This window comes from Talpa occidentalis, unplaced genomic scaffold, assembly GCF_014898055.3.
Source record: "Talpa occidentalis isolate TD23 unplaced genomic scaffold, MPIMG_talOcc4v2.1 talOcc4.7, whole genome shotgun sequence".
NCBI classification, from domain to species: Eukaryota; Metazoa; Chordata; class Mammalia; order Eulipotyphla; family Talpidae; genus Talpa; species Talpa occidentalis.
In genome coordinates, this window is record NW_023605083.1 from 87,588,176 (window position 1) to 87,614,640 (window position 26,465).

General features: G+C 39.5%; 2 protein-coding genes across 7 annotated transcripts in view; both read left to right on the forward strand.

Moving 5' to 3' along the window:
* LOC119232357 (olfactory receptor 1P1-like) overlaps positions 1-26,465 on the forward strand; it is a 251,030-nt gene that overhangs the window by 189,085 nt on the left and 35,480 nt on the right. For 2 of the 6 annotated variants that reach the window (XR_008549518.1, XR_008549517.1), the window contains exons 4-6: positions 611-785; positions 19,748-19,930; positions 21,023-21,091. The gene's annotated coding sequence lies outside the window, so the exon portion shown is untranslated. Of the gene's footprint in view, positions 1-610; positions 786-1,814; positions 1,860-19,747; positions 19,931-21,022; positions 21,092-22,981; positions 23,028-26,465 lie in introns of those variants that run through there. The other 4 variants (XR_008549515.1, XR_005122053.2, XR_008549514.1 and 1 more) reach the window with 3 other exon arrangements.
* On the forward strand, positions 4,104-5,057 carry LOC119232361 (olfactory receptor 1P1-like). Its single transcript, XM_037494356.1, has one exon. The coding sequence runs from the start codon at positions 4,104-4,106 to the stop codon at positions 5,055-5,057; it is 954 nt and encodes a 317-aa protein (XP_037350253.1).

Here is a 26,465-nt window from a genome sequence, read left to right on the forward strand (position 1 = left end):
TCTATGTTGTCACAAATGGTAAGATTTCACTGGTTTCTTTTTAACAGCTGAATAGTATTCCATTGTGTATATAACACACATCTTGTATATAAAATGTGTGTTTTTATCCAGTCATTTGTTGATGATCATTTAGCCTGTTTCCATGCCTTGAATATTGCAAATAGTGCTCCAATGAACATGGGCATGAATATGTTTTTGAATTATTATTTTCATGTCCCTTGGGTAGATATCCAGAAGTAGAATTGTTGGATCTATTTTCAATTCTTTGAGGAACCTCCCTGCTGTTTTCCATAAGGGCTGTAATGTGATGGTATCAATAGCTGTAACATACAAAGGAAAACTCCTTGGCATACTCAATAAATTTTAAGATGATAAAAGGAGGACTCTTGAAACCAAAAAGTTTGAAACCTGCTAATATGAAGACATTGGGAAAGGACAGTGTAACTCAAACAAAACAAGAGAGAAGATCATTTGAAACAGCTTTTTAAAAAACATGTTTGTGAGATTTGCCAAATGATGTAATTCATTATTTTTATCATTATTTGAGGTAAATAATGAGATTTGTAGCAGTTCTAACACATTGTATATATTCTATGACCTTATTTCACAGTATTTTCCTGAAAGAAGAGCACAGAAGCATAGGCTGCAGACATGCTGGTGAAGTGGGTCTGTTTTGGATTGCATCTGACCACATGGCAGCAGCTGCACTTCAATGACCAATGCTGGAAAGTCCACCCTGGAGAACATCTGCTGGTGCCTGGAGCCACTTTCACCCAGGATCTAAGGTAGAGCAGCAAGGCTGTTCAGAATATGATGTTTTCTGGAGCCCATGGTCCCTGGTGCCCCAGAGTTCTCAAAGTCTTCTGACCATAGCCCATATGCCATTGGGGTCCTACTCTCCTCCCTCTCCTCACCACCCCCATGCTTATAATGACCTTTATGAAGCATATGAGAAAAAATGCGCACTAAATTGATAATGGCATTGGTTTCCTACATTTTCTACTGTCTCAAGGAAGGATTTCCTCCTCATAAGAAACTAATTTTTGTGAAGACTTTTAGTGACTTAATTAAAGGATGTCATTTCACATTACCAGTAGCCATAGGAGATATTTTTGAAATTTAGTTCAACCTATGGAACAGCTAGTTAATAACTTTTTAAACAGGAAATCCCAGTACTATTGGAGCACATCTTTCCCCCTTCCAGAACTGCTCCTGAGGGAATATATAGGGCATGGGACAATTACTGAGCTTCCATCTCCCATAGGATCCTTGAGAGACTCATACTAAGGCTACCTGAGAAATAAATAGCACAAGTTCCCTTATAGCCTAGGGCCGAAAACCCTGGGGTTATTCTTGAGGTCAGTGAAGAGAAACCCCCTGTATCCCACCCTGCTGCTGTTAGGAAAAGATGCTGCAATAGAGGCAGACAATCTGCACATGAGCCTGTTATTATGTCCTGCTTCAGAAGCAGGACAGTCTCTGAGTACTCAGGAAGGCCATTATGTTAATACCCAATGATGTAGAGAATTGAAGAAAAGGCAAAAGATCATTGGTCATGGTAGCTGAGATGGACACCAACGGGAAGGTAAGTCCCACGGCTGGGATGAGACATAAGCCCCGGGGTAGGCACAGCAAACACAGACACACATGTCCCAATGCAGTCAGGATGTGAAGGGAAAAAGGCATGTTTTTCATTTCGGAAGTGTAAAATCAAGCAGGGAAAAAAAGACCTTAGTGTTTGATAAAGAAAATGAATGAAATGTAGACATGGTTTAGGAGGAAGGATGATGTAAGTCTAAAGTCTTTTTCACCAGATGACAAGAGATTCTGCAGGCAGTTTATAGGAGTCATCAAATGAGGGGCTCAGGAAAGAGGTGATGGAGAAGAGCAGACAAGGAGGATCCCTGCAGGCTGGTGTGTCCAGGAGAGCTTCACAGACAAGGAGAGTGAAAGGGATTGAGAGCAGGGGTGGTGAGAGAAGCACTTCTCTTCACACACTGAAAATCCCGGTATGAATCTCAGGATGACTGAATTTCATATTCTAACTGCTGAGGGGAGACTCAGAAAGTTGGGCACTCTAATAAAGGGAAGTCTCTGTTTGGACAGAGCAATGTCTTCCTATGGGATTGATCCGTGGCCTTAGGTGTTCTCGGGTTTGGGTGGGAAACGAGAATGTCTTTTAATCTCTTCCTCTATTTCAATGAAAGCTTGTAGTTGGTCATTTTACCCAGTTTGCAGACTTACAATGTTCTGGACTTTTGAACATAGGATCGGTGGTCAGTACTTATTTAATCATCATACATAAAATCAGGAAAACTTCCTTTTTGTTTCTAATTACCTTTTCTGACCAAAACTCCAATTTAGCAGATCTGACAATAGCAATCTCTGCCTTATACTTAGTATTATTTGGTAGAAATACCTTGTTCCAGCCTTTCACTTTAAGTCTGTCTTTAGATCAAAGCCAGATTTCTTGCATGTGTAATATATTTGGGTCATGCTTTTTTATCATTCTGTTATTTTGCCTTTTTGTTATTTTGCTTTTCTTGTATCTATAATTTTATGTACCTTAAAATGATTTCAGTATTGTTCATTCTCCTTTGAGATCTTAAGTTTTCATTGAAAAATGACTGTTCAAATTTTTTACATAGCTTCTCAGGTCCTATTTTATATCATCCTCTTGTCTACAAAATTATTATCTAAGTTTCTTTATTTCTCCTTTTGAATTTTCTTTTATAAAACCTGAGTTTCATTAAAAATTTAAAATTCTTAAAGATATACTATACTTGAACTTGTCCTTCATGAAACACTTTCCTAGGGAGTATTTCCTGATGAAATGCTTGAATATCAGGGCATTCTTTCTCATGATATTTCTTTAAGTCCTTTTGAATTCAAGAAATTATTGCAGTACTGCTGACACAATACATCAAATAATCTCTGTGTAATATGGGAATATAATACTGTTCATTTGCAGTGCTATCAGAGAAAAGTCATAAAAATTCTGTACGCAAATTATTGTGGATGTTTGCTGTTAGGACAACCTTACTTAATTGGAAGGATAAGTGAACTTTTATGTAGTTGATGACTTTCATGTTGCAATGTGGACCATTTTACCATTAGAGATACTAGAAAACACATCCTTTACAATTTCCTACAATCCCTCCTCCACCTCATACCCAAGCAAGCTCCTACTCACTGTCTTTGACACTCTTGTTTGGGTTTGCTCTGTTGTTTGGGTTTTGTTCAACAGTTTAACTCAATATGCTGCCCACCTCCATCTGGCAAGATCTTGAACTACATTTCTGTCTCAGAACGCCTTCCTTTTCTACCTTGGGCTATTTGGTAGAAGACGTGTGCATATGTGTGACACTCATGTGTGTGTATATCCAATCAATTTTTGAGATTTTGAAGAATAGGGATTGTGTTTTCTTCTTTGTTATTACAGGTAACATGAAGAGTTATCTTTACAAGTCTTTTTCTAACTGGCTATTTGATTGTTATATTAGTTTCCAACAGAATTAGTAAGATGAAACTCTATCTTCAGACTACTGTTTTTCAGGGAATATAATTCAGTCTGAAGTCTGAGAGTAATTTGCAAAGAGCTGAATGGATGGAGAACCATGAAGCAAAAATTTATAGGATTTTGGTGTAAACGGTTATGCCTGTCCCATTAAACTGAAAATATCCAGGATAGAGAATACCATCATCTGTTTTTCCTGGATCACATAAAACACTATATTAGAAAGAGTTAGTACTTCATATATGGAATGAGTGAATGGAAACTTCATGACCCATGGGGAGGACTGAAGAGAAAGAATATACAACCAAGAAAAATGGGAGAGAAAGGAGTATAGAAAATGAAACATGAAATCTCTTAAAAAAATCTCTTAAATTGTGTCTCCCATACTTCCTGGCACATTGTAGTAAGTAGCTTTCAATAAAACATACTGTATATAGTTCATAGTTATGATCTATAAAAATACACTAAGGTAATTCTTTTTCATTTCAGTGTACAAATAATGGCATATTTATCAACCATCTTGAGAAACATGTCTAGCAGATTTTAATGGGTCTTGATCAAGGTCTCTTTCTGTGATTTTGAAGTCATGGCAGAAGGGAATGAGACCAGCAGCTTTGAGTTCCTCCTCTGGGGACTGTCAAATCAGCCAGAGCAGCAAAGTGCCCTCTTCCTGGTGTTCCTGTGCATGTACCTGGTCACTGTGACTGGCAACCTGCTCATCATCCTGGCCATTGCCACTGACACACGTCTCCACATGCCCATGTACTTCTTCCTTGCCAGCCTGTCCAGTGCCGACATCTTTTTTGTCTCCACCACTGTGCCGAAGGCCCTCATGAACATCCATACCCAGAGCAAATCTATTTCCTATGGAGGATGCTTGACCCAACTCTACTTCTTCTTGACTTTTGGGGACATGGACAGCTTTCTCTTGGCCACAATGGCCTATGACCGCTTCGTGGCCATCTGCCAACCTCTCCACTACACAATGATCATGAGTCCCCGCCGCTGCACCATCCTGATCACTGTCTGCTGGATTCTTACAAATATTCTTGCCATGCCTCATACCTTTCTCATGCTACGACTTTCCTTCTGCCCCAATAAAATCATTCCTGATTTCTTTTGTGATCTGGTACCACTGCTGAAAGTATCTTGCTCTGACACTAAAGTCAATGAGCTTTTGCTCTTCTATTTGGGAGGAGCAGTTCTAGTAGTCCCCTTTATACTCATCCTGATCTCTTATATTCGCATTGTTTCAACAATACTCAGGTTTCCCTCGGCCCAGGGAAGGCGTAAGGCTTTCTCTACTTGTGGGTCCCATCTTGCTGTTGTCGCCCTGTTCTTTGGGACAGTATTCAGGGCTTACCTGTTCCCCTCATCTTCTTCGTCCACCTCCGTAGAAAAGGATACAGCAGCTGCTGTGATGTACACAGTGGTGACTCCCCTGCTAAACCCCTTCATTTACAGCCTGAGGAACAAGGACATGAAGGGAGCTCTGGGGAGACTTTTCAGAGGCAAAGTCTCCTTCTTGAGGGGCCAGTAACTTCTGCGCAGTAACTTCTACAGTTGTGTTCTCTGCTTCCAGTGAAGAATTTCAGAGAAATTTCTACCTCAAATGTCACATTTTTAAAGCTCACATGTGCGCTTCCCTTCCTGAATCTCCACTATAAGGTCAACATTGTTTAGGAAAATCAACATTTTGCATCAGGCTTTAAAAATAATCAATTGAGTTTTGTGTTTAATCATTCATTTTACCTAATCTAAAAAGGAGTGACAGTGCAATGTTCATATTTCAGAGTCTATACAGTGAGTCTTTTATTCTTGTTTATCAAAGCTCAATCAGTATAGTCATGGAAATTGAGTTAATGACAAAATATTACATGTGAGGTCAATATTGAAAGGCAAGGAATTTATAAGTTGAGTAAACAAGAATATTTTTCATTCAAAAATTGGGAATTATGTAAATACTTGTTGCCTCAAGTTTACAAGTCAAAAATCTTTGCAACCATTAAAAAAAGCTCTGAAAAATATAGGAATTGTTTTTGCTAACTTCACTGAATTGATTTATGAACAATTGATAATGAAAAGATAAATAATTGTAAGTCAAATATTGTGTAACTAGTGTACAGATAATCATTAACCTTCTTCCTTATTTGTGTAAACCATGTCTGACTGTGAATACTGGTATTCACGGTTGCAATAAAGAAATCTTGTGTCTCTTAAGGTTCCTTCTGCTCACATTTGTATCCCCCAGTTCATCCAAGCCTGAATCAAAGATAGAGTTTATGAATTTTATTTCTGTAATAATATTCACAGTTTTGTAACAACACTGAGAGTGAGCACAAAGTCATGCCTAAAGTTGAAGCTATGAGACCACATCATTGGAGAGCATCATGAGAAAGCCCTGGATTAGTGCCCAGGAGTTGAGATCCTATCTAAGACTCTCACTTACTTTGTAGACTTTGTAGAAATCTAGTATTCTACAAATTAAAATTATTTTTTTGTTCTATTGATCTCAGATTTTGTGCTAAAAATGACTGTTTTGGTTATTATAATAGTTAAGCTCCAAATTTGTGCAGCTTTAAAACACCGAACATTATGGATGTCTCAAGACAGGTGAAAGCACAGGTCTGATATATTGGTTATATAATCATCACGGATCCAGATGTTTCCGTCTTGGTTTACTACTAATCTCAAAGAGCTTTCATGTCACATCTCAAGGTGGCTGTCAAACTTCTGCCAGTAGATCTTCATTTCAACCAGTAGGAAAAGGGAGGGGATTAACTGGAGGACACAACTTTTTTCCTGCTGAGGCCAAAATCTGGGAGAAGTTGCCTCTTTCATTTATCCCATTTGGGTCACCTGTTTATACCTGAGTTTGGGATATGTATTCATGTTATTTGGTGCTTATATACCCAGCTAATAATACTTTTGTATAGAAGAAGCAAAAACCTAGTATTAGGGGAAAACCTGCCATCTCTGCTACATGGGCATGAGGATGGCAGTAAAAAGCCTACTAGGTACAGCTGATGAAAAAAGGTAAACTCATGGGAACTCACTCAGTCACTCTCTAAACCCTCAAGACTGTTGGAATATGATAACCAGATTTCTTCTTCCTAGTGGTCAGAACGTCTTCCTGGTGGAGTGACAGCAATGGGAGTGGCTGATGCTAACTGTGTAGTGATTGCAACATTCTTCTTTGGGGATTATCCTGTCCCTCTCCCTCTTCCATACAGTCTATTTAGAGGAATAGGAGCTAGGGTCTGACCATGGACTTTTCTAAATATCTAGTCCCAAACAAGGTAAGAATATACCTGTCAAATTCACCTAATATCTGAGAGTACAAACAAGATAAAAATAAGTGAACAACTATGCTACCTGGATCTAAATGATGGCAAGTAGTTAGAATATAAAAGAAGCTTGATGAATATACTTTAAGGAGGTTATTGAGAATATCATGTAAAAAACAAAATGGAAATATTAGCAATTAAAAAATGGCAGTTGAAGTATATAATTCATAGATGAGATAAATAACATATAGGTAAAGATAGGTGAGCCAGACTGTCAGATATTGTAACTCTTTTAAAGGCAGCAGAAAATGAAGGGAAAATAATAAGAAAGACAGAAGAAATAAACAAAATTTCCAATACCTAGAAAATTAGACTCCCAGAGACAGTGAAGGCAAGGGAAAGAAATATTTCAAGAAGCAATCATGACTGATTTTCCAGAAATGTATTTAAACAACTTCAGAATGATAGACCCCTCTAAACAAAAGTCATCAGAAAAAAAATCTCAACACAATGTAGTAGAATTTAGGAACACACAAAGTGGAAAAAATTTGAATGTTTCCTAAGAGAGGGGGTCACATACAAAGAGCAATTATAGGATTGAAATCGGCTTTCTCAACAGCATATTAAATGTAAGAAGCTAAGTAATATTTAACTTGTAAAGAAAATGATTTCAAATATAAAAATTAGTGGTTAGCCAAATAGTCACTTAAATTTAGAATTGTTCTCCATTTTACAAGGCCTAGAGAAAGACATTGCTTGCAAAAACACCCTTTTTTCAAGAAAGAAGGAAAACAGGTCCAAGAAAATGATTTGAGAGCCTTGGGAGTAAGACAATAACATAGCCAAGTTTTGTTTTTTTTTTAAGATTTTTTTATTTATGCATACAAGAACTGGGGTACAGGCCAGAGGTCCAGGGGTGGGGGGAGAGGATTCACCAGAGACAGAGTGGGGAACAGAACAGGCAGATCAACTGAAATACACTGCTCTGGGGAGCAGCAGGCATGATAGGAGAGGTCTGCTGTGCCATGTGGGTAGCTCCTATATATATATATACTGGCCTGGGATCGAACTCATGCTGCAGAGGCTGCAGATAGATTCACAGTGCTGTACTTAACCCCTTGCGCCACCAGCGAGGCCCATAGCCAAGTTTTTCTTAACTGAAAGTGATGATCAATAAAATAAATAAGAAAAAAGAATATGCAGCCATCCCCAATCTCTGTTTCCTCATCTCTGGAATGAACATAAAAATGCTAACTGTTGCTGTGTATCCATTGTTTGTTGCTGTGTGTCCATTGTTAGGAGATGGTGAGTGAAAAGAGTATTCACACATGTGAAATGGTGGCTGACGTGATTTTACTGTTACTATGATTTCTTTTAGAAGGACACTTTGCAACCCTGTAAACCTAGTAGTTTTTTATTTTCACTACAAGAATATGTTTTTGAATAGGTATGTAAAACCTGAAAGACAATTTTTTTTAAAAAATGCATAAAGAACTCTCAAGATTCAACTGTCAAACAAAAAATCCAACTAGGAAATGAACTTAGTATATGAACAAACATTTCACTGAAGAAAATATACAGATGACAAATGAGCACATGAAAAGATGTTCACCATAAGCCGATGGGGAAAGGCAAATTAAACCATAATGAGATAGCAGTATATGTTTGTCCAAATAGCTAAAATAAAAAAGTGACAACACTACAAACTAGTGGGGATGTGGAGAAGCTGGATCACTCATCCATTGCTGGTGGGGATGTAACATTTACAGCCACTGAAAGGCATTTGGCAGTTTCTTATATGAAAATAAACTTGCACCCACTATATAACCGAGCAAGTGCACTCCTGGTTATTTACCCAGAGAAACAGCAACTCAATCAGACGCCTGCATACAAATGTTCATAGAGGCTTCATCTGAAAACCGGTAAGTTAGATCTTAAAACCAGTAAGGGATTAATATCTAGAATGTGCAAGAAAATCCAGAACAAAGATGGGTGAATTATACAAAATACAATTTCATAAAAGAAAACCCCAAATTGCTAGAAAGATATCAAGATATGTTAAATCTCATTTGTAATGAGTATAGTGAGAAGCTTTTGAAGTCAATTAGAATGCCAAACTAGAGAGTCTAATGGTATTAAGTATTGGTGAGGTTATGGGTAAAAATGGAAGTGTGTATGTGAAGGGAGTGTGAACTTATAGACATAATTAGGAGAGCAATTTATTAGTACTTAGCAAGATTAAAATTAAAAATACACTTAGATTTAATTTTTGTATATTATATGCTTTAATATATGTTATTTAAAGGTATCTATATATTTTTGTTAGGCAAAGATAGATTGCTCTCCTGTTTGCCTCAACAGAATATATACTCTATATGCATACAGTATGTTTATGCACACCTTATATTCATATCATTTGTAGAAATATATGTAGGTATATATGCTATATAAATATACTTGTATATATGTGCTTGTTCATGTTTGTGTATATGTATCCATACATATTCCATGCAGCTCTCTATTATATATCTACATCCTATTGTCTAATGATCTTATTCCTGAGCATATAGCTGAGAAAAAGTATACTAGGTCTATAGAGAGAAGGCTGTTCAACCCAGTGTTATTCATAGCAGCATGGAGTTCACTTGGGGAAATGGATAAAAAATATCTGGTGGTATATTTTTTCATATGCCTATTGGCCATTTGCATTTCCTCTTTGGGGAAATGTCTTCTGCCCATTTCTTGACTGGATTGTTTACTTTGATTTTGTTGAGTAGTGTGAGCTCTTTGTATATCTTTGTCATCAGTCCCTTATCAGTTGTATGGAGTGCAAAAATTTTTTCCCCATCAGTGGGGTGTCTCTTTGTTTTGGTTAACATTTCTTTTGCTGTACAGAAGCTTTTCAGTTTGATGTCTCTTTTGCTATACAGAAGGTTTTCAGTTTCAATCCCAGGTGTTTATCTTTTCCTTGACTTTCCTTGCTTTGGGTGATGAGTTTTTAAAGATATTACTTGATGTATGTCTTGTAGTGTTTTTATCTATATTTTCTTCTATTTATTTTACGGTTCTAGGTCTTGTGTCCAGTTCTTTTATCCACTTTGAGTTGGTTTTTGTGCATGGTAAGAGGTAGTGGTCTAGTTTCATTCCTTTGCATGTGGTGGTCCAGTTTTCCCAGCACCATATATTGAACAAACTGTCCATGTTCCATTGTATATTCTTTGCTCCATTGTCAAAGATTAGTTGTCCATATAAGTGTGGCATGTTCAATGTCCCTTATAATCAGGGAAATGCAAATCAAAACCACAGTGAGATACCACCTTACACCAGTAAGAATGGCACATTCAAAAAAACTAGCAACAAATGTTAGCGAGGATGTGGTGAAAAAGGAACTCTCTCCTACATTGCTGGTGGGAGTGCAAACTGGTCCAACCACTATGGAAAGCTGTCTGGAGATTCCTCAGTCTACTAAAACTGGAGTTACCACATGACCCAGCAATTCCAATCCTAGGGATCTACCCAAAGGACACAAAAACACTGATTCAAAAAACCACCTGTACCTCTGTGTTTATTGCAGCACTATTTATAATAGGTAAAACCTGGAAGCAACCCAAATGCCCAAAAATAGATGACTGGATCAAGAAGATGTGGTTTATAAACACAATGGAATACTATTCAGCAATCAAAAAATATAAGCTCATGCTGTTCACAGCAACATGGATGGAGCTAGAAGGAATTATGCTCAGTGAAATAAGTCAGAAGGAAAAGGAAAAACATTGGATGCTTTCACTTATAGGAGGAATATAAGGGAACCAAATAAGACATCAGTGTAAAAAATAATAACAATACAAAACACAACAAAACAAAAACAGACAATTATAAATCAGAGTCATCCCTCAGGGGAGGAGGAGGGAGAGGGATCAGAGGGAAGGAGGGAGGAGCACAGGGGACTGAGGTGATGGTACATGGGTGCATTGGTGAAGGAAATTTATGGGGACTACACCTGAGGGGTGGGAGAAGCAAATATTGTTTAAAAATGAACAATGGATTTTCAGATCAACATGGTGGCGAGGAAATGCCACGAGTAAGACCTCCCATAAAAAAATAAAGTCAATAGGGAGGAAAAGCGGTCGTTCCTTGCAAGAACTGGGACACGAAGATAAACGGGCGACTCTGGCAAATTGCCCAAAGAAGAAAGTAGCCAGTAAGCTTGTGCTGTGCACTTGAAAAGAATATGCGGATCGCAGCTGCCCAGGTCCTGGTGCCTGAGACCTAGGCTTGCAGGGAGATGCGCGGAAGCCCTCGTTGAGGTGAATGTCCCTCACTGAGTAATCAGAAACCAGGCACCCGGACACCAGAGCAGGGTGCAAAAGGCGCCATTTCTGTGGACACTAAACTGGGCTACAGCCCACGTCCTGATCCTGAGGGCTTTGGAACTGAGACCCAGGGCATGAAATTCGGGGCGTGGGATCCCCACGATGGTGGGGCACAGGGAAGACACAGCACCCCCAAGCCGTTGAGGCTCTCCATGCCACTCCCACTCTGTTCTGAACCACGGGGTAAAAAAAAGTTCCCGAAGGACACTAGGAAAGATCTCTGACGCCACCTAGCGACCAGAAAAAAATCACCAACACCCTATAGTTGGAAACCAGGGATCCCCAAAACACCCTCAGGCTCTGAGAGAGGGTAGGCCACACAAACGGGGATAAGGGGGGAAATAAGGTGTAGAGCAAGACCCCATCCAGGAACTGAGAGCTAGGCACAGGATCTGGGTCATGGGATGCGCCATAGCAGCAGGCACTGCACAGGGTGACAGCCAGCGTTTTGGATCTTATAGCACTGGAACTGAGACCTAGAGTGCAGAATTCAGGGCGTAGGATCCATATAGCTGCGGGCACAACACTGGGTGAACACGGGGCAGACACAACACCCAGGTTGAATAAGAGCCCCTGGGTTGAGGTGCTCCCCTCCGCCCCCCACCCCCTACTCAGAGAACCACTGGGAAAAAGCACAGGTCAGCAAGTATGGGTCTCTGGGACCACCTCGTGACCAGAACTAAATCACCAACTAGCTGATTCCCTGTTGGAACTGAGTAAATACAGAGGGAGGGAACTATAAGGGACAGAGCCCAGCAACACAGCATCAACACCCTGGTGGAGTTTTGACCTACCAGTGCTGGTCTCAGTCTGGTAAACAGTTTCTGACACCCCTAAAGTAGCACTCCAAAGAGATGCCTGCCAACACCAGTGGCACAACATCCCAATGCAAAGAACTAATTAGAAAGCAAACAACAGGGAGAAGAAAAAATATAAATAACCAAGCAAGCCAGCAGGAGGACCCACAAAAAGAAATACAGTCACCAGAGCTCAAGAATGACATGAAAGAACTTCTCGGCCTATCAGATAGAGAATTAATAATCATCCAGATTAAAAAGCAGAAAGAAAATGAAAAGGAAAAAAATGATTTGAGACAAATAATAACTGAACTGAAGAATGAAACTGAGACCTTAAGAAAGGAAAGAAAAGAAGCACAGGAGATTAAAAGATTACTAGAGGAGATAAAGAATTCTGGGAAAAGCAATGAAAACAGAATCGATGAACTGGAAGAACGGATCAGTACTATCGAAGATACAGAAATAAAAAGAGCCAAAAGAGAAAAGGAGAGAAAAGTGCAAATGAAGCAGTATGAAAATATTCTTAGACAATTATCAGACTCCATGAAGAGAGGAAATGTAAGAGTTGTAGGCATTCCAGAAGGTGAGGAGCGAGACAAAGGAACTGAGAAATTATTCAAGGAGATAATTGAAGAAAACTTCCCAAGCATGAAAAACGAGATGAATATAGACATACAAGAGGCAAGAAGAACCCCCAATTACCATAATGAAAAGAAAACTACAGCAAGACACCTAATAGTAAAGCTTGCAAGAGTCTAAGACAAGGAAAAAATAAGGAAACTGGCAAGGGGGAAGAAACAGATAACTTATAAGGGAAAACCAATCAGGTTAACTTCTGACTTCTCCAAAGAAACATTATGAGCAAGAAGAGAATGGAGTAACATATTCAGCAAACTTCAAGACAGCAAATGCCAACCAAGAATACTTTACCCTGCAAAGCTCTCCTTCCTCTACGAAGAAAAAATATGGACCTTCTAAGACAAACAGAAACTCCAGAAATTCATTACAACTAAACCCCCACTCCAAAATATTCTACAAGAAGTCCTAAAGCCAAAACCAACAGAGGAATGAACAAGAAGAACAAAATAAAGCAAGGAACAAAATCACAAAAAAGACAAACAAAATGGCAAACACAGATGCCAACATATCAATATTAACTCTAAATGTAAATGGATTAAACTCATCAATAAAAAGACACAGAGTAGCAGGCTGGATTAAAAAACAAAATCCAACCTTCTTCTGTCTCCAGGAAACACATTTAACTACAAAAGATAAACACAGACTGAAAGTAAAAGGTTGGAAAACAATCCTACAAGCAAATGGACCAAAATAGAAGGCAGGAACAGCCATACTTATGTCAGAAGAAATAGACTTCAAATTTAAAAAAGGAAAAAGAAACATAGATTGACACTACATTATGATCGAGGGATCAATACATCAGGAAGATATAACACTCATCAACATATACTCACCAAATGAAGGGGCACCAAAATATATTAGACAATTATTATCAGCTCTGAAAACAGATATTAAAAGAAATACATATATAGTGGGAGACTTCAACACCCCACTATATATGGACAGATATATATCTGTCCCCCACTATATCTGTCACCAATGGACAGATCAACAAGACAAAAAATAAAGACACTAGAAGCCTAAATAAAGACATAGAACTCATGGACTTAACAGACATCTATAGGACACTGCACCCAAAAAATTCTGAGTACACATTTTTCTCAAGTGCATATGGATCATTCTCTGGAATCGATCACATACTGGGCCACAAGACAAATATTACCAGATACATGAAGATCAAAATCATTCCAACTATCTTCTCTGATCATAAAGGCATCAAGCTAGAAATAAATTGTGAAAAGAAAACAAGGAACCCTCCCACTTCAGGGAGATTGAAATCCACACTACTGGAAGACCACTGGACTAATGAGATCAAAGAAGAAATTAAAAAACACTTTGAGTTGAATGACAAGGAGGACACCACTTTCCAGAATGTATGGAATGCAGCAAAAGCAGTAATAAGAGGAAAATATATAGCAATACAGGCTCACATCAACAAACAAGAAAGAACTCAAAGAAACAACCTAATCTCACATCTCAAAGAACTAGAAAAAGAACAACAAAGAAACCCTAAAGCCAGTAGAAGAAAGGAAATAATAAAAATCAAAGCAGAAATAAATGAAATGGAAATTAAAAAAACAATCCAAAAGATCAATGAAACCAAAAGTTGGTCCTTTGAAAAAATAAACAAAACAAAATTTACAAACCTCTAGCAAGGCTTACAAAGAAAAAAATGGGAGAAAACACATACAAATAGGATTATAAATGAAAGAGGAGAAATCACAACAGATTCAGTAGAAATCAAAAGAATAATCAGAGATTACTATGAACACTTATATGCAAACAAATTTGACAACCTAGAAGAGATGGACAAATTCCTAGAATGATATAATCATCCAAAGCTGGACAAAGAAGAAACAGAACAACTAAACAGACCAATTACAAGCAGCAAAATTGAAGCAGTAATCAAAGCACTCCCCAAAAACAAAAGCCCAGGCCCAGACGGCTTTACAAATGAATTCTACCAAACATTCAGCAGTGTAGTAGTTCTTATCCTACACAAACTCTTTCCAAAAATTGAAAAAGAAGGAATACTACCAAATACGTTCTACGAAGCCAACATTACACTAATACCAAAACCCAAAAAAGACAGCACAAAAAAAGAAAATTACAGGCCAATCTCCCTAATGAACACTGATGCAAAAATCCTCAATAAAATTTTAGCTCTCAGAATCCAACAATGTATCCATAAGATAATTCAACACGACCAAGTAGGATTTATTCCAGGGACACAAGGATGGTTCAACATCTGAAAATCAATCAATGTAATCCAACACATCAACAAAAAGAAATACAAAAACCATATGATAATATCCATAGATGCTGAGAAAGCATTCGACAAAGTATAACACCCAATTATGATAAAGGCCCTTGAAATTCTTGGGATACAAGGAACATACCTCAACATCATAAAGGCCATCTGTGACAAGCCCACAGCCAATATCATTCTCAATGGTGAAAAGCTGAAAGCATTCCCATTAAGATCTGGAACAAGAAAAGGATGTCCACTCTCACCACTGCTTTTCAACATAATACTGGAAGTCCTAGCCAGAGCAGTAAGACAAGAGAAAGCTATACAAGGAATCCAAATAGGCAAGGAAAAAGTCAAATTATCACTATTTGTGGATGATATGATTATATACATAGAGAACCCCAAAACTCCACAGAAAAACTAATTCAACTAATCAATCAGTTTAGTAAAGTGGCAGGATACAAAATCAAAACACAAAAATCAGTAGCCTTCCTATACATAAACAATAAATCTGAAGAAGAAATCAAGAAAACCATTCCTTTTATTATTGAAACAAAAAAAATCAAATACCTGGTTATAAACCTAACAAAAGAAGTAAAGGACCTATACAAGGAAAACTATAAAACACTGAAATAGAAATAGACACAAAGAAATGGAAAGACATCTCCTGCTCTTGGATTGGAAGAATTAACATTATCAAAATGGCCATCCTACCAAAAGCAATCTACATATTCAATGCTATTCCAATTAAAATTTCGATGTCATTCTTCAATGAAATAGAAAAAATATTGATGAAATTCATATGTAGCCACCAAAAACCCCGAATACCCAAAACCCTCCTGAAAAAAAAAGAAGGGAATGGAGGCATTACTTTCCCAGATTTCAAACTATACTACAAAGCCATAATCATCAAAACTGCGTGGTATTGGAACAAGAACAGACACACGGACCAATGGAACCAAATAGAAAACCCAGAAATAAACCCACAGATTTATGGTCAACTAATCTTTGACAAAGGAGCAAAAATTATGCACTGGAGCAAAGAAAGTTTGTTCAATAAATGGTGCTGGGAAAACTGGGTCGCTACATGCAAAAGAACGAAACTTTGTGGACTTTTAGTGAGTCCGAACCTGAACTGCGACGGTGAGGGAAATCAGACATGGGGGACTGTCATGTCCAGCATGCAGCGAATCTTTATTGTCTTAGTGCTCATTATATACTATTTTAATTGTAGCAGGTGTAACATCAAAGCATACCACATAATGATAACATGTATGAATGATTAGTCTATTTTCTTACTATTATCTATTTACTTCAGACAGTATGATACCAGGCGGTTAGTTCTCACACACATAATCTTATCGCCTCCTAGTCTGAGCCTGGGAAGTTCGCTCATTATTTTGTTGTTGTCAATCTGTGGAGATGTACGCAGTTCACTTCCAGGCTCTCAACACCAACCTGTCACCCAGAGGTTTTCCTCCAAGACACATGTGTTTTCACATGCCTTAGGGACTCAGGTCAAGGCCTTTCTGCTTACTGCGCAGGATCTCTCCATTTTGTTATTCTCAGACTGTGGAGATGTAGAAGCCCGACTCCACGCAGGTCACTTTCCAGGCTCTCAACACCAAGTCCTGTCACTCAGAGGTTTTCCTCCGAGACGCATGTGTTTTCACATGCCTTAGAGACTCGGGTCAAGGCCCTTTTGCTCACTACACAGGGTGGCCGTCTCCAACAAAACTTGACTACTACCTCACACCATGCACAAAAACCAACTCAAAATGGATTAAAGAACTAGACATAAGACCTGAAACCATAAAATACATAGAAGGAAATATAGGCGAAACACTACATGACATGCACCTCAAAGACATCTTTACATACACATCACCCAAAGCAGTGATAGTGAAGGCAAAGATCAACAGCTGGGACTACATCAAATTAAAGAGCTTCTACACAGCAAAAGAGACAATAACCAAAGCAAAGAGAAACCACACTGACTGGGAGGAAAATTTTGCATACAACACTAATGATAAAGGACTGATCACAAAAATCTACAAAGAGCTGATGAGACTCAACAAAAACAAAGAAAATAATCCAGTCAAAAAATGGGCACAAGAGCTAAAAAGAAACTTCTCCAAAGAGGAAATACAAATGGCCAACAGGCATATGAAAAATGTTCAACATCACTTGCAATCAGGGAAATGCAAATCAAAACTACAATGAGACACCATCTCACACCAGTGAGAATGTCACATATTAAAAAAACTAGCAACAACAAATGTTGGCAAGGATGTGGAGAAAAAGGAACTCTCCTGCACTACTGGTGGAAATGCAAACAAGTCCAACCACTATGGAGAGCTGTGTGGAGATTTCTTGACCTACTAAACATAGAGCTTCCATATGAGCCAGCAATTCCACTCCTAGGTATTTACCCAAAGGACACAGAAACAGTAATTCCAAAGGGCACCTACACCCCTATGTTTATAGCAGCACTATTTACAATAGCTAAGCTTTGGAAACAGCCCAAATGCCCAAAAATAGATGACTGGATCAAGAAGATGTGGTACATATACACCATGGAATATTACTCAGCATTCAAAAAAGATAAACACATGCAGTTTGCAGCAACATGGATGGAGTTGGAAGGGATCATGCTCAGCGAAATAAGCCAGAAAGAAAAAGAAAAATACCGGATGGTCTCACTCATAGCAGGAATCTAGAAAACTTAAATAAGAGACCAGGAAAAAGAGTAACTATAAGAAAGAAAAAATCAAAATCAACAAACAACTATGAACCAGAGACACACTATGGGAGGGAAAGGGGAGATTGGGGTCAAAATAAGGGGGTTGCAATTGTACGGGGACTATAAAAATAAAATTAAAAAAAAAAATGAACACTGATGTAAAAAATAAATTTTAAAAAATTAAAAAAAATAAATTAAAAAGTATATTTGGTGGATACATCAGTGGACTATTAGGTAAAGGAAGCATCATTTTAGGTATACATACAACCACATCTTTTCTGTATTTTAATCGTTATATAGAACCAAAAATAATCACCAGTTATCTATTATGAGAGCAACTGACTTACAACGGTTCAACTTAAGATCTCTCTATTTTACATTTTGTGAAAGCAACACCCATTCAATAGAAATTGAGGTAATATATACTCCCTTGTTTATTTTTTAAAGATTTATTTATTTACATAAGAACTGGGGTACAGATCAGAGGCATGGGAGGGTGAGAGACAGAGCGGGGAGCAGAACAGGCAGACGGACCTGCACTGCAGAGGCTGCGGACAGCTTCATAGCACTGCACTCAAACCCCTGCACCACCGGTGAGTCCCTTATATACTCTCTTGTGATGCAGCTGCCGGTTAGCATTTTCAATTTATATTTTCAACTTATGATGGGGTTATTGTGATGTTGTCCCATCACAAGTCCAGAAAGATCTGTGGTCAGTTTGACAAAATCCTAAAATGTGATTGTATTGTGTGTGTGAATAAAATTTTTTAAATGTAGTAGAAGAAATCTTTTGAACAACAAATTTCATCCCTTGCCAGAGAAAATTTCTACCACTAACTCTGCGTTTGTCATTCTTATGTAAATTTGGACTTTAAACTTGTCTACCCACAAATATGTTTAGTAATGTTTTGAATATTTAACATTCTTATTTCAGTGATATCATTGACTGTTATATTTTGAAACTTGCTTTTTTCATTATGTTCTTGATAATTTAATTGTGGATACACATAACCAAATTCATTATTTTTACCATTAGAATAAGTATATGTTATAATTTATTTATCTATTCCTTTGTTGAAGGACATTTAGGTTATTTCTATTAAAAAAAAAGTTGAAAGGAACTTTCTTATACATTTCCTCTGGGCACACAAATGAAGTTTTCCTAGAATATTTAGCTAAGAATGAATTGTCGATATGAAGTCTATGCACACCTTAAATTTTACTAGTGGCTGTTATTGGTGCCTTTCATTGGTAGTTCACCCATTCACACCACCGAACTCTATAAATGTTGACTGCCACTGAGTCATAAATCCTCTTTCCCTACACAGAGGATAAGCACTCCCTCTCACAGCCCTGGGAGGGAGGAGAGCAGTCGGTGACCAATGACTGACTCTGACACCTGGTAAACGAGGAGGTCGCTCTTTACCTCCAGATGGGACTGATTCAGAGCTTCTCTTAACACCAGGCTGAAGCTAACATGCTGAGTTCACATCCCTCTTACCTCCATCTTGTCCTCCGAGAGCACTTCTTTAATAAGCCACTTTCATAATTCCCATGAATTATGTTTCGTTGTTTCCAGGTTACCTAAGGCAAGATGACTAATATTGCTACTGTCTCTCCAAGATGGTTGGGCCAATTTATACAATTAAGCCAAGGCCCAAACTAAAATATGTGAAATAGAAAGTCATTCCAATAGTTGAGGGAAGAGTCTCCAGGGAAGGGGCATGCAAAGGCAAAAGCCCTGAAATGAAAGATCTTTGAAAATTTAAATATCTGAGATAGACACAATATGGCTGAAGATTTGGAAACAACAGAAAAGGATATTGGTTGAGGTTTTATAAATATGCAATAGTAAGACCAGATAAGACCTCAGAGGATATTTTTCACTTTCTCCAATTATAGTAGATTATTCTTGAAATGATTTCAATAGGAAAGCATAGGGTTCAAAGTAGACATTTAGGACATTAGTTTGAACTTTGCCAAAAAAGTATAGGAAATGAAAGAAGCAAAGTACTGGGTGTCCACACATCAAGGAGAAGGAGTCATAAAGATTATAGTGTTAATGCAAAAAGAAAGAATGCAAAAAGTAAGAACTATAGTAGTTCTAACACTGTATATTTTCTATGACTTTATTTCACAGTAATTCATGAAGGAAGAGCACAGAAAGCACTAGTTGCAGACATGCTGGTGAGGTGGGTCTGTGTTGGATCTCAGCTATGATCACATGGCAGCAGCAGCTGCACTTCAAGGACCACTGCTGGACACTCCCTCTAGGGAAGGCAGCTGCTGGTGACCCAGGAGCCACTTTCATCCAGGATCTAAGGTAGAGCAGCAAGCTTGCTCAGAGTGTGATATTGTCTGGAGCCCGTGGCCTCTGGTGCCCCTGAGTCCTCACAGTCTATTGACCTCAGCCCAGGTGCCATTGCGTCCCACTCTCTTCTCTCTCCATGCCCCCACCCTCCATGTTTATAGTGCCCTTTAAAGCATATGAGGAAAAGTGCAATTTAGACTGGGAATGAACTTGGATTCACACATGTCCTACTATTTCAAGAGTGATTAAAGCTGCACACAAATTACTAATTTTTTCAGAGGCCTTTTGTGACTCAGTTTAAAGAGTGAAATGACACTCTTCTCTTTTCACTCTTTTAAAGAGTGTCATTTCACTCTTTAAACTGATATTTAAAAAGTGATATTTGGGCCTCCCCGGTGGCGCAGCAGTTGAGCGCTGGGTTGCGAAGCTGCCCGCAGCCTCTGCAGCGCCGGTTTGCTCCCCGGCCTCCGGAGGAGGGTCCCACATGGCGCGCAGACCTCTCCTGCCGCCCGCTGCTCCCCTCAGCAGTGTACCTCGGTCCTTCTGCCTGCTCTGCTCCCCGCTCTGGCTCTGGTGAATTCTCTCACCCTCCCGCGCTTCTGACTGTACCCAGTGCATGTATAAACAAAACAAACAAACAAATAAATAAATCTTAAAAAAAAAATAGAGTGATATTTCTGGATGGATGGTCATAACTCTTTGGTCAAATCTAAGACACGGCAGTTAATAACTTTACTAAAGGAAAATCCGAGTATTGCTGGAACACATCTTTCCCCCTTACCAGAATCTGCTCCTGAGAGAATGTATTGGTCATGGGACAATTACTGAGCTTCAGTCTCCCTCAAGACCCCAGAGAACGCTCAGGCTGTGGCTACCTGGGAAATAAACAATCACCACAATTACTTTATAGCAGGGACTGAGAATATTAGGGTCATTATTGATGTTACTGAAGAGAAACACCCTGTCTGCGCTCTGTTGCAGTTGGGGTACAAAAAGCTTGCTGGGGCAGAGGTAGGCAGCCTGTACACGAGCCTCTTACTATAGTCAAAGCTTCCAAAGGGTCAGGCTCAAGTACTTAGGCAGATTATTATGTCACCTTTCTAGTGATGTAGAGGGTTGAAGAAGAGGCCATGGTCATTGGTGACGGTGACTAAGATGGACACAGGCAAGGAGGTAAGCTTCACGGTTGGGCGGGGCACAAACCAGTACAGCCCCCCAGTGCTACAGGGAATAATGCGCTAGGTGCAGCGAGGATATGAAGGTGAATAGACATGCTTTCATTCTTGGAAGTATTAGAATCAGCTAGAAAAGACCTAAGCACTTGACAAAGTGAAAGCAAAGGTTGCCACCTGCGCTGTTTGGAGGGAAGGGGGGTGGGGGTCAAGCGCCGCCCCGGGATCCAGGCTCTCCTCTCTCTGGCTCTACTGCTGCTCGCCCTCTGCCCTCACCCCCGATCCGGGCTCTGGTCTGCACTTGCAGGGACTTGCTACTGACAGCACGAAGAGCAAGCCCCTTCCGTCTCTTCTCCCCGCTCCATTCTGCACGGACGCTCTTGAGACACTGAGTCTCCTGGAGTCCGCCCACTACATGAATCTGTCCCTCGGTGACTACTGACCGCTAATTCCGAACATGGTATTAAATGGGGGCAATGAAGGTTAACACGGAATTGTCAGAAGGTGCAGGAAGACGGAGAAGTCCTCCTAGGGATGTTTATTTTAAGATCTCAGCAATGAGAAGGACTTATTGAAAGACACGGGTGGGAGGCGGAGGTGCAGGGTGCTCCAGGCTATAGGAAAGGCAATTGCAAATGTCCAGAGATGAGGACAAGTGTGTGGGAATAAGGGGAGACTGTATTCAAGAGGCTGATGGCATCACAGTGATGCTAACAGAGCAGGCAGACTGATGATGCTGGTGAGTGGACAAGGCACAGGGAGACAGCAGTGTGAGCAGGAAGTGATGGGGGGAACGCAGGAGACACATCTGTAAGGTCCACAGCTGGAGAGAACAGAATTAGAACAGACAACCGGTTGTCAAGTAGGAAAGTATCTGACACCAAAAGTCAGCCCTGCTTGGCCTTACTCTCCTTCCAAGCACAGGACACGGGTGTCCAGCATGAGGAGTCATGAAAGAACAATCCAGATCCCGCTGATATCAGTGTGTGGCCTTGGGGCAAAATTCACTCAGCCTTATTGAGCCTCAGCATCCACAGTTAGCACCAGATGGTAACAGTGTCTCCAAGGAGCATTCTAGGTCAGGGGGCCTAAAAGGACCCACTAAAATAAGTTCCCTTCCTTTTACACTGTCCTCACTCTGTCCTTTTTTCCTCTGTGTGGAAGCTCAGCGGAAAGTACCTTTTAGGAATTGCTTATTAGTTAGGGTGAAGATCTCGCCCTGAACTGGACTCTCAGGTCTGGGAGAGTCAAGCATCCAACCAGGTGTGCTGGGATCTTCCCCGACCTGACGACAGGACACAACACTCAGAAGTCTGCATCCTGGTGCCTCTGTCCAGTCACTGGAGTCTAGGCTCTTTCTGTTTCAAAGCATTGTCTCCCCTCCTCCCCTCTCTCTGTCCTCTCTGCCCCTCCATGGTTACTGCCTGTCACTCCTCAGAGGTCACTCCACTCCCCGCGCCCCTCCCGCGTAATGGAAAGAGCATTGAAAGTAGAGGTGCAGTGCAGGCTGTCCACTCTGTCTTCCTTTCAGTCGGGAAGCATCTCCCCAGCTTCCCAGAGATGGGGTCCTTCTTCTCTTAGGGATGATGGTGATAGGGATTCCCTGAAGAGAGCCTAACACCCCATTTGGGCTGGGCTTTCATTTTACCTTGTGATGTTGCAAGTCATTACACCTTTTAACACTTTTCAAATAGCTTTCACTTAATATTATACTGTACACATTTTCCTGTATTATTAAGCCAACTTCAAACATCATTTTAATGAGGAATGGTTTCCTTCCCCTTCTACGCATCACACATCCCCTTACCCTCCACTCCTCTCCTCTCCTCCCCGGACACTCTGGCCACTCTCATGTCCTGAGGACTCCGTTCCTCCTTTTGCCTCCATTCAGATGCAGCTTCCTCCAGCAAGCCCTTCCTGACCAACACAGCTGAACTAAATATCCTTCTCCTGTGGCTTCAGTGTGGCCCTCTCTTCCAGCAGGCTACATGTATAAACTGAGTTTCTAGTCTGCCTCCTCCACTGTATGAGGCAAAGGTATAGTGGTGATCAAGTCACACAAGGAACTTGCTGTCATGGAGGAAAAAAGGACCAAGCAAAAGTAAACACATACAAGATAATCTTAGCAAGTGGAGACTGCTGTGGATTTACTAACCATAACAACGTGGTTGTTTACTAACCATAACAATGTGCTGGATAGTAATTTGGGTGCCAGCGTGCTGAGGCTTAAAAGTTGAGACTCAGCTATTGAGTGACACTGCATTAGTATTTCAGTTGGGGAGGATCTGAATTTTGATGCTATAACTTCTCCTTAAGAACTGACATAACTGTGTTATGTTTTTCCTATCTTTGTTGATTTTCTTTTGTAAATACTAAGTTTTCTTCTTATGTTTTACATTTTGCACTGATTCGTAACTATTTCATAGGTTTTGTTGTTGTAGCTGCAGTAAATTTTATTCTCATCCTATCTTATTTTTATTAGAATGCAGAAAATCTATTATACACATTTATTTGTTTATTTTTCCTTTTCACTCTTCTTTATATAAATAGTAACTATTTCCTCAGATGATTACACTTTCTTGACACTACTTATCACTTGGTAATCTTGTGGAATGAATGAATGTCATTGTTAGTACTGGAAAAGGAATTTTCTCTTTCCTTATGGCAGAGATCTTTTGAGGGAGAAAAGCTTTGAACTACTCAAATATCAGAAAGAATTATCTGGACGTGATCATAGATAACAGAATATGTAGTGGCAGGAAGGGCACAGAGCAGGTTTTCCATGATTCGAGCTGACCGGGCAGGTAAAGGAGAGTCCCGGGGCAATGGGTGGCTTTCTCAGGCTTTTATTGAGCTTTAACATGTAGTGCAGCAACCAGGTACATGGCAGGCAGGGGTGCCAGGGGGCAACCACCCCAGGAGTCTGCACTCTGGACTTCCCTCCCTCTTCTCTCCCTGTCTTTCTCCTTCCTCTGCTTCTCTTGGTGAATATCTCAATACTGCAGTCATGGCCCACAGAAGTAAACAACACAACTATAACACAACTGTAACAATGTAACAGAATGCAGGTGCCCCATCAGGCAGGGCAATCCTAATGGCAGGAGGGCAGAAAAGCCTGAAAATCACTTACCCTACAGCATAGGTTTTAAATTTTGAGAGAGTTGAGTTTAATTTTTGGCTCTACCATTTATAACAAGTGGACAAGGCAAGCTGAATTTACTTAATTTATTTGAACATCAAAGTCTTTGTCTATTAGTGGAACTAAGAGTTTGTGCTTCGTACTGTAAAGTGGAGTTTAAATAAGATAATACAAATCTGCTCTCACTTATGTGACCACAATGATTATATGCACACTAATGTTTAGGAGGACTCCTATAGGGTGTCTATTTAGGTGATTAGCTGTTTTGTATGATTTTCTCAGGTATATGGTTTGCTTTTTCAATAGCTAGGTGAGGGTCTTCCGGTACTTCATGGATGCTCACTTAAATATTAGAAATTAAATCCTTCTATTTCAATTTAGTTGTCTTCTCTTGAGAATTTGCTCATATTGGAAATTCTTTGCCAGTTCCTATAACCTTTCTTTCTCTGCAACTCTTTTATTATTAAAAGTTTCCTTTTGATTTTTATTTCTATCTTTATGTCCCTTATAATATTTCTGTTTTGTTCATACAAATACTTGCAAGAGTTTACTTTGAAAAAATGACTTTTGCTTCATTTACTTACAAAGTCTTTTAAGTTTCCATTTCACGTCTTGCAGTTATCTAGACATCTCTTCTCTGAGTTTCTTGTGTCTCCATTATAATAGTCGTTCAAAATTTTTAATTGTTTTGTTACATTCTTAAAATTCTGGAAGCATATTGTACCGGAATTTTTCTCTAATAGATGCTTTTCTAGTGAGTCTCTTCTGTTGAAAAGCCTGAATTTTCAGGCTTGCTTTCTTTCTGATATTTCCTTAAATCTTTCTGTATGCAAGCTACTGTGGCAGGCACAATGAGTGTAGCAAAACATATAAGATAATCTGTAGGTAATACAGGGATGCAAAAATGTTTAATTCAAGTGCTGACAGAGGAAAATCACCAAAATTCTGTAGGCATAATATTGTGGATGTTTGGGACAAGGCAGTTTTTCTATGGAAAGACCAGTGAAATTTTATGTAGTAGATGATACTTATGCAGACATGTGTAGAATTTTACCTTTCAGAGATAGAAAACTCACCCATTTGTGATTGCCTCATTTATTAAGGAGAACATTCACTCCAAACACCTGATATTTCCCGTCCTGTCCTCGGTACTGGTTTCTTCAGTCCTACTTAGGGTGACTTATCTGACCGCTTTATTTTGGGCTTCAGTTTTCCTTCTCATCACAGTAGGAAGCACACTTTTGCTTTGATTGTCCAGGTTTTATATTTTGTAAGGCTAGGCTTGTCCCCCTGTGAGAGAGGTCCATGTTGTTCAACAAAGCCTGTGAAAAAGGAAATAGATTTAATTCAAAAAACTATAAAAAAAAGAATCAACTCGGGCCTCTCCGGTGGCGCAGCGGTTGAGCGCTGGGCTGCAAAGCTGTGCACAGCCTCTGCAGCGCCGGTTTGATCCCCGGCCCCAGGCAAGGGTCCCACATGGCGCGACAGACCTCTCCTGCCATGCCCGCTGCTCCCCTCAGCAGTGTACTTCGTCTGTCTGTCTGTTCTGCTCCCCACTCTAGCTCTGGTGAATTCTCTCACCCTCCCGCGCCTCTGACTGTACCCAGTGCTTGTATAAATAAACAAACAAATAAATAAATAAATAAATAATAAAATCTTTTAAAACAAAATCTTTTAAAAAATTAAAAAAAAAAATCAACTCAGTGACACAGCTCAGGAACATTTTCTAACCTATTATTTTTTAGTAACAAAGGTGATTTCTTTTTCTCCATCTGAATGACCAACCCTAACTTGGTTCTACCTACGGTAAAGGAATAGCGTTTTATGTTGCTACTCAAGCACTAACATCACATTAGGAAGCAACATTAGTGGCTCTTTATTGTACACAGAATAATGCTCCAGACACTCCTCAAAATCCCCAAATTGGGCCCTCGGTTCCCTGACATCTTTATCTCAGCCCACAATCCCTCTTCCACCTCATGTTCAGAGTTCCTACTCCCTATCTCTACCCTGTTCAGGGATCCGACTGCCTGGCTTTGTTCAAGATTTTGCCTCAATATGTTACCCACCTCCATTGCCAAGATCCTGAAGGATATTTAGGACTCAGAAAATTTTCATTTTCTACCATGATCTGGTTTGTATCAGGAAAGAAAGAGGGAGAGAGAGAGGGAGAGAGAGAGAGTCAGTCCTATCAATCTTGAGATTTTAGAGACTAGAAATTAAGATTTCTCAATGT

What these genes read in the sequence shown, in the direction of transcription:
- LOC119232361 (XM_037494356.1), top strand. Translation starts at nt 4,104, where the DNA reads ATGGCAGAAGGGAATGAGACCAGCAGCTTTGAGTTCCTCCTCTGGGGA.